We start from the raw sequence: 9384 nt of genomic DNA, 5'->3' as shown, positions 1-9384 counted from the left end.
ATCTGGATCTTTTCTGATCTTCTCATCTATTGTTGTGTGGAAACTGTGTGTGTGTCAGTCCCAGACTCAAAGATATATTCATATTGCTGCGATGATGGAGAGCTCTGGCACATCAGCTACCAGAGCTGGACAAGAGCTTGAACTCAGACAGTATGGCTGCTAGTTAATCAATTCTCTGCATATTAATGTGCGGCTTCACCCATAGGAAAAGCAGCTTTTTCTCAGTGATGGCTAAGCGCCTTTGGACTGTCAAGTGAGCCTTCTCATGGCTGCCTTTGCATGGGAGATCCCCCATCTTCCTTCCCTCCCTCTCTGAGCGTGCAGTGTACCCATCCCCAACACTGGCGTATCCAATCCACATAGATCCTGACCACCCAAGTGGATTCATGTCTCCCAGCATTTGTGTTTAGGATTAGTATTGTTATGCAACCCTGTTTCTTTTAGCCTTTGAAAGAAATCTGGAAAAGCCCCCTCATCAACACCAGCAACAAGTATTTCATCCTGAGAAAAGGATTCTGCCTCAAATGAAACTTCCTGGTTTTTACAGTGGATTCTGTAAGGATTAGCTACCAAAATCTGTTTTTAGTTGTACTGTTTAATGTACAGTATGTGTCTGCTTTGTTGAGCTCCTTCAGTTACGTTGCCCATGTATGCTGATGATTCAACCATATACGCATCCGCAACCACAGCTAATGAAGTCACTGAAACCCTTAACAAAGAGTTGCACTTTGTTTTGGAATGGGTGGCCAGTAATAAACTGGTCCTGAACATCTCGAAAACTAAGAGCATTGCACTTGGTACAAATCATTCCTTAAGTTCTAGACCTCAGCTGAATCTGGTAATGAATGGCGTGGCTGTTGAACAAGTTGAGGAGACTAAATTACTTGGTGTTACTTTAGATTGTAAACAGTCATGGTGAAAACATAATAGATTCAATGGTTGTGAAGATGGGGATAGGTTTGTCCGTAATAAAGAGATGCTCTGCTTTTTTAACACCACACTCCAAAAAGCAAGTTCTGCCATCTCTAGTTTTGTCTAATCTTGATTATTGTCCAGTCGTGTGGTCCAGTGTTGCAAGGAAAGACCTAGTTAAGCTGCAGCTGGCCCAGAACCGAGCGGCACGTTCTGCTCTTCATTGTAATCAAAGGGCTGATATAAATACTATGCATGCCAGTCTCTCTTGGCTAAGAGTTGAGGAGAGACTGACTGCAATCACTTATTTTTTATAAGAAACATGAATCTGTTGAAAATCCCAAATAGTTTGCATAGTCAACTTAGACACAGCTCTGACACACACACACTTATCCCACCAGACATGCCACCGGGGGTCTTATCACAGTCCCCAAATCCAGTACAAATTCAAGAAAGTGTACAGTTTTATATAGAGGCCTTATTGCATGGAACTTCCATCTTATATTGCTCAAATGAACAGCAAACCTGGTTTCAAAAAACAGATAAAGCAACACCTCACGGCACAACGCCTCTCCCCTATTTGACCTAGATAGTTTGTGTGTATGTATTGATATGTAGGCTACGTGTGCCTTTAAAAAAATGGATGTAGTTCTGTCCTTGAGCTGTTCTTGTCTATTGATGTTCTGTATTATGTCATTCTATATTATGTTTCATGTTTTGTGTGGATCCCAGGAAGAGTAGCTGCTGCTTTTGCAACAGCCAATGGGGATCCTAATAAAATACCCAACAAATTGACAGAAGCTAACAGACGGAGCTAAATATGATGAAAACATTATGATACGGTGACCTGAGCTAAGCTCTGTTATTGCCAGCTGTATTTTCACCTGCACGGCAGTGACAACCACATCCACTGTAAATTCACTGTCATCCATCACAGTTGCCACAGCAGCAATTCATGCACGACTCAAGGGTCAGCGGATCACTTGCACATGGTGGTTATTGGAAATTGATTCCATTCTGTACAACTACGCTTGTCATGTTCCATATAGCTACCCTGTAGGTGTTAGTCATCTGACACACGAAGGGCACACGTTTTGCTACACTGACACGATCATTTTGTTCAGTGTCAAGAATATGAAAACAATTTCATATAATTACTTCTGTAATTGGATCATGGATATTGCAGTGGGGGCATGAGTCTGTTTTGTTTAGTACAAATAGCGTGTACCTGCTACATATACAGTAATATCAAAAACAAGAGTGGAGTAATATACAGTAATACAGTAATATCAAAATCAAGAGTACAGTAATATACTGTAATATCAAAATCAAGAGTACAGTAATACAGTAATGTCTAAATCAAGAGTACAGTAATATACAGCAATACAGTAATATCAAAATCAAGAGTACAGTAATATACTGAAATATCAAAATCGAGATTACAGTAATATACAGTAATAGAGTAATATCTAAATCAAGAGTACAGTAATATACAGTAATACAGTAATATCAAAATCAAGAGTAATATACGATAATATCTGTCTGTTCCTCATCAACACAGATGATTCTTTTTCAAAAGTAGATGCAGAGCTTTTGAATGATCTTCAGAACCATGACAAATACATTATAATTTCCATATGAGCAAAAGTGTGATTTATTCTCTCTAACATCCCACAGAGAGGACATGGCAGAGTTTCAGAGGGTATAGATATACATATATTAGAATTGATCAGAACTAACTTGGTTGTTTTGGACAATGAGTCACATGGTGAATCTTGTTAGTCATCATCATAGTGCCACCTCCAAGAGTGAGGATGAATCAGACACAGAGAAAACCAACCTAAATACATGGCTAAAGTAATCCCACTTGGTTAACCATGATACACAGCAATACTATGTTTCACCACTTGAGCCAATGTTTTCCATTTCAGTAATCATTTGAATACTGGTGAGTTGGTTGCCATAGAGCACACATCATTCAGCTAAGATGAGAATCAATGTCTAGTTCTCCCAAACGTCCCAAACGTCAAGTGGAAACGCCCTGCTAGAGTTCCCACATACTTTATGATCATCATACACTATATATACAAAAGTATGTGGACACCCCTTTAAATTTGTGGATGTGGCTATTTCAACCACACCTGTTGCTGACAGGTGTATAACCATTGTGCACAAAGCCATGCAATCGCCATAGACAAACATTGGCAGTAGAATGGTCTTACTGAAGAGCTCAGTGACTTTCAACGTGGCACCATCATTGGACTCTGGAGCAGTGGAAACACGTTCTCTGGAGTGATGAATCACGCTTCACCATCTGGCAGTCCGACAGACTAATCTGGGTTTGGTGGATGCTACCTGCCCGAATACACAGTGCCAACTGTAAAGTTTGGTGGAGGAGGAATAATGGTCTGGGGATGTTTTTCATCATTTGGGCTAGGCCCCTTAGTTCCAGTAAAGGGAAATCTTAACGCTATAGCATACAATTACATTCTAGACGATTCTGTGCTTCCAACTTTGTGGCAACAGTTTGGGGAAGGCCTTTCCTGTTTCAGCATGACCAATACCCTCGTTCACAAAGCGAGCTCCATACAGAAATGGTTTGTCAAGATCGGTGTGGAAAAACTTGACTGGCCTGCTTAGAGCCCTGACCTCAACCCCATTAAACACTTTTGGGATTAATTGTAACGCTGACTGCGAGGCCAACCTCACTAATGCTCTTGTGGCTGAATGGAAGCAAGTCCCCGCAGCAAGATTTCAACATCTAGTGGAAAGCCTTTCCCATAAGAGTGGAGGCTGATATAGCAGCAAAGGGGGGACCAACTCCATATTAATGCCCATGATTTTGGAATGAGATGTTTGATGAGCAGGTGTCCACATACTTAGGTCATGTAGTGTCACAGTAGCAGCCCTTGAACAGTAAGGCACCACAGCTCCTTACGCTTGTCAGATTGTTGGGAACGAAATGTATATTCTGCTTAGAGAGTAAATGTTTGTCTGGCTTTTTGGGACAAGAGTGAAAAGAGAAAAGCTAAAAGCCTTTCTGTCCTGGTAGATTTACTCTCAATCACCTTCCACCCACTTAAGGAAAAGTTAATAGAGTCAAAGAAGTTTATTTTTAATTTTTACACTTTGCTACATTTTGCTGATTAACTTTTAAACAACTGAGCCACTCCTGTGAACACCTCATGTATTTTGTATAGGCTTTTCGTAGGACAGTGCTATCTTCACTTTACAAAGATTATTCACATCAAATGGGTAGGGAGGAGGAGGGTTTCCCAAACTGCACTGGGTGCACGTGGTGGGGGGTGGGGGGGACCCAGCCCTAGAGAACCATGCAGCTCTGGGATCACTGATACAAAAGGCCACTGAGCCAATGACACGCTGCATTAAGAGGAGGGATGAAGGGATGAGGCACACTCAAACTCTGAACCCCCCCCAGACTGCAATAAACTTACAGGTTCTGCTCAGGCACATTCTCAGCTAGGATACTGTCTGTAGGCTCCACTGTCAAGCATGAGCCTGGCTGGAGAGAAGAGATGAAATCTTAAGGCTCAACACAGCAGGTGTGCCTTGACCAGACTGTATCTCAGTAATCTTTCGATCATGTTTTATTGATATGGCATGATGACAGAGGACATGGCTTGGAACCACATTTACAAAGAAGTGTTTTAATCTTATCCAACACTACACAGTTGACCAAAGCCTATGCAGATGAGGTTTTGCTTCCCAGGAAGATAGGATTAATGGTTGCCTTCTGCCCCCTGGTGGTAAAATCTGCTTTTTCCACAGTTGGCATTCTCATTTATAATGTATTGTCTGTCTTCTTTATTAATTTGACACTGGAATTGTTAATTATCCTGTTTTTTTTTAAATGCAAGTATCAAGGTATATCCAATGCATTAAATTTGGATTTTGTCGGCTATAGCCCTTTAAACTCCATCCAGTCTGAATGTTGCAATTATTATGTTTTAATCTCGGGAGGGAATTACAAACCACTGTTCAGTTACAGGCCTATATGTCATTCATATTGCGTGGATTATCCATGAAAAGGTGGGGTAAAGGTGCATAGTCATTGACATTTGGTACTTGGGATAGTCCAAAATAGAAATATGGGGTATGGGAGTCTGCAACAATGAATTATATAACAGTTATTAACATGTGTTTTATCTATACGAATTTTGTAGGATACACTGTACAATGAAATGCACAAAGTATTTAACTTGGTATGTAACGACGTGTTAGAATGTACCAAGTGACAAGGCCTAAAACCGGATTTGGACTGTGCAACTACCTTGCCTACACGGGTATAGGACTGTACATCTGAAGGAGGGTGAATGCTCAGTATCCTCAAAATGCTTACTTATTTTTCACCAGCCTGTAATCTTTTGTCATCGATAATTGCATATTAGTGTGAAGCATTTGCGTGAATATTCTAGCCTGCGTTATTTTAATGAGTAGTTCAGTAATTGGTGCAATACCATGCAAATTCGGTCAGAGAGAACAATAGCGTCACCCGGTATTTAAATTGCAGATAAGAAAGACCAAATAACCCCATCTAAAATCGAACCAGTCTTATCTAGACGGACATAGGAGGACTATGGCAACATTAACAAGCCAGGACTCAACCGCTCAAGCGCGGGTTTATTTCCAAACGCCTCCCGGTACCGAGGACACAGAAGTCGTCCAGAAGCAAGGGCGGGTAACCGTGAAATACGATAGAAAAGAGCTGAGGAAGCGACTCAATTTGGAGGAGTGGATAATTGAGCAGTTAACGGATTTATATGACTGTGAGGTAAGCAATGACACATTCTATGATTCATTGTGTACTCCATTTTTTTTTTGTACAACATTCAATGATCTCTACTTTGATTGGGGTTTATGTATGCTATAGAATTGCAGTAATATTAAAACCTAGGGCAATACTATAATTCAATAATAGAACAAATATGAGTAGGAATTACAGACAAAATGTAGGGTGTGGCCACATCATTGAAATACTGTACTGAACAATTGAAGAGATGAGGTATCTGCCCAATTAGTGATGGACAGAAGTGCTGTTCCAATAAAAGGTGTGCATCATTCATTGATTGATAAGTAGGCCTTGGCACAGAGCACTATGGCCACCGTACCTGCAAAGCTGTTACAGTACAGCCTCTACTCCATAGGATTATGGTACATGCCCACTTTAACGTTACATAATGGAAATGCCTGGTTGTCTTTAACAAATGAAATATACATGACTATGGATAGATATCCCACCCCCCTCTGCTGATCCATGGAAATGCAGGAGGCACATACTGCGTGACATGTTTGTGATGTGTTCAACATGAGCAAGTATGACTTAATCCCTTTCATTTAAAGACCCCTGTAAACAACCGTTTTGGGGGGGGGGGGGGGGGGGCAACACCCCTCAGACCACTGGAGAGATATAGGTGTTTTGACATGGTTAACGTGTGAACTATTCACATAAAAGGGTCCCAGTAGCACCTATGCATAAGATAAGTTAGTGGGAACCAAGTGGTCAACATTGTAGACTGAGTAGTAACATAGAGCACCTGCACATGACACATTATTGACCATTACCTATGTCAAATGGTCCTCAAAGAGACCATCTGGGCAGGTAAAGAGCTAATTGGACTAATCATGACCCTGGCAGGAGCAGTGGGTGGCATATGGTGGGAGATATTGTAATTTATCAGCCTTTGATTTAGGCAACAGACTCTGGGCCTCAGGCTTGTGCCAGAGTATGGGGTCTTGCAACTACTCCTTGACCTTGTGAATAAGCTCCTGTGCTGTAGATTATAGTTAGTTAAACATCAATACAATGAACTGGAAACCAGATTGTATTTCTATAGTGATGGCTTCTCCTACTGTCATGTTCAATTGAGTAGACAGCAAAGCAGTGGTCAGGAAGTCACTGCATTGTTTTCAGTACACACCACATAGGGAGGTTCAGCACATCCTGTTGTGTTAAGCAGAGGGGGGAAGCCAGGGACATTGGGGACCTGTGGAGGATGGTCAGGGGGTGAGACTGTGGTGCAGGAATATTTAGTTTGATCCTAAGCCTGTCTGATCTAATCACCACTGTTTTTTCCTCCTGTCCCCTCCCTCTCTGTTGTTTTCTCAATTTTCTCTGCTTTTCTGTCTATCACCATCACTCTCTCCCTTTGCCTCTCGCAGGAGGAGGAGATTCCAGAGTTGGAGATTGACGTGGATGAGCTGTTGGATATGCCCACTGATGGAGACCGGGCCTCCAGGGTCAAGGTGACCATTAAACCTTAATCATTGCTGACTACACATCTGTTATTGTCCTTTTCTATTGAGGGATTGAATCCGAACTTGAGGCTGATCGCAATTCTCCCGTTGATATCGTTACATGATTTACGCAGAAGTTACCCACGTGGATCTGAAGTTAGGATCTGGCCTTGAATGGGGTTCATTTCCTCTTTCACTTCCTATTGTTTTGCAGGTTTTGCTGGTTGACTGTTACAAACCTACAGATGTAAGTTCGAAATTCTATCAGATTATTCTCTGCTACTGTTCAGCTTTTGTATACGCCCGGCATTGGGTCAACTGATCCACTGAAACAATAACTGTCTGAAATCAACTTCCCATACATTGTTTTGACCAAGTTTCTAGAAACACAATGTAATACAGTAACATGCATAATAACAATTGTTCAGTGTCTCACAAAATGTCCCATTGTTCATTTACTGCAGGCCTTTGTCACGGCTCTCCTAGAGAAGGTTAGAGGTCTGCAGAAACTCAGCACTCCGCCCAAAAAGAATGAAAAATCTCCCCCTTAGCCTCAGAACGACCGCAACCTATTACAACTCAGTTCTACACAGGGACACCCAGCTAGAATCCCTCAGCACCTAGAATCCCTCGGAGTCGGCAGGATTGATAGAGGGAAGAGGATCGACCAATCACTTACTGTCTCTTTCTTTGTTTAAACAACTTCTTGTCGATATATAATCATGTTATACATTAACAGTAGTAAGTGATGAGTGTTATAACATAGTAATAAAGTATAGCATTGATAAACAGATTTGTTGACACGGAGGAAGAACATGCTAACGTTTAACTTGAGCTATACAAGTCACAAGCAGAGCATGACAAGTACACAAACCTAATGATATCTTGTAGTGACATTATACAGTCAAACAAATCTAACTTGTTGATTAATCAACTTACATTACTGTATGTATAATGACAGCTTGAAATAGTGAACTGTCACTGGTTGGTATTAGTTCGAACCATGTCATTTTTACAATGCCATTTTAACGACGAGATTTATAGATCAAGCAAAGTGTTACCGAGAATGGTTTATGTGGGATACGGTAGTTAAGTCTGTGTAATGATTTCAAGCCGAGCACTCTCAACTGTCAAATCGTTTTACACTGGACTAATTGGAGTGTGATCATTATACTTTGTGTTATACGTTTGACATGAGCAAGTGTGGACAGTATTCAAATACAAACACCAGCATGTCACACATGGGTTCCTGTAATGACATCAGTAGCCTACGGGTTTTCATGGCGCAAATACTGTTATTTCATTTAAAGAGTAGTGCATGACTGACTCTATAAAACACAGGAAAACATGGCCAAATAATGGTTAGGCCCCATTGAAATTCATTACATGAACGACCACAACAGTAAATGCTTCTGATCCCTACCATAACATATGGTTCAACTGTTTCCCCCTCCATATCCTCCAGCCTGGTGCCTAAGACTGGGGGGGGGGTCTGTTTCTCTCAGACCTGATCTGAGAGTGTAGGCAGGCCTTTGCTTTGTATAGCTTTTTATTTGTTTCTCAAACCAAATATACCTATATCATTAACCACTGCAAAAAGGGATTGGAAAGGCCTTAGAATACAACAGCGATGATTGTATTGACTTTTGTGGCTGAAGCGATGTCTTTTGAGATGTATGACAGTTGGCCCTGGAGTGTAGCCATGTACAATATTCTGGTTTCCATTGTATACCAGAAGGTTCCTTGATAGGTCAATCAACCTTGAATACCATGACTATCATAACCATCTGTATACCTTACAAACTTTGCTCCTTATTCTTTTGGACCCCATTGTGATGTTATCTTGGGCAGACTTTTAACTACCATATTCAGTGTACCACCTTGAAGACTGAATCAAACCACAAACTGAGTATCTGCTGGAGGTCGGGACTGTATTATCTGTGGTGTGTGTGTTCAAAATGATTGCAAGACTGTAGTCATGTAATGTAGCAATACTTACCGGTGCTGTTGGCCAATTTGTTACATTTGTATTAAAATTCAATGTTTTACCTACTCAGACTTTTGTGTGCACTTCAGATGTTACTGTAAGGGGGGGGGGGGGGGGGGGGGGCAGGTAGCCGAGCGGTTGAGAGCGTTGGGCCAGTAACCGAAAGGCCGTTGTTTTGAATCCATGAGCCGACTAAGTGAAAACTGTCGACGTAAAAGGCACTTAACCCT

The 9384-nt window shown here is 41.3% G+C and overlaps 1 protein-coding gene across 1 annotated transcript; it reads left to right on the top strand.

The window, feature by feature from the left end:
* The first annotated feature begins 5189 nt into the window (after positions 1-5189).
* Positions 5190-9219, top strand: LOC139418511 (protein phosphatase 1 regulatory subunit 14B-like). Its single transcript, XM_071168035.1, has 4 exons — positions 5190-5704; positions 7093-7176; positions 7382-7414; positions 7632-9219. Exons 1-4 carry the CDS (start codon positions 5510-5512, stop codon positions 7716-7718), a joined length of 399 nt encoding a protein of 132 aa, XP_071024136.1. The 5' UTR covers positions 5190-5509; the 3' UTR covers positions 7719-9219.
* The last annotated feature ends 165 nt before the right edge of the window (positions 9220-9384 follow it).

Source organism: Oncorhynchus clarkii, chromosome 10, assembly GCF_045791955.1.
Source record: "Oncorhynchus clarkii lewisi isolate Uvic-CL-2024 chromosome 10, UVic_Ocla_1.0, whole genome shotgun sequence".
NCBI classification, from domain to species: Eukaryota; Metazoa; Chordata; class Actinopteri; order Salmoniformes; family Salmonidae; genus Oncorhynchus; species Oncorhynchus clarkii.
Note: the sequence above shows the minus strand (reverse complement) of the source record. Positions and strands in the feature narration are given on the sequence as shown.

Bases quoted from the DNA above. Each gene is read 5' to 3' on its own strand.
- LOC139418511 (XM_071168035.1), top strand. From the start codon at position 5,510: ATGGCAACATTAACAAGCCAGGACTCAACCGCTCAAGCGCGGGTTTAT. The intron at 5,705-7,092 runs GTAAGCAATGAC...TGCCTCTCGCAG, and splicing joins CGGATTTATATGACTGTGAG to GAGGAGGAGATTCCAGAGTT. The intron at 7,415-7,631 runs GTAAGTTCGAAA...CATTTACTGCAG, and splicing joins ACTGTTACAAACCTACAGAT to GCCTTTGTCACGGCTCTCCT.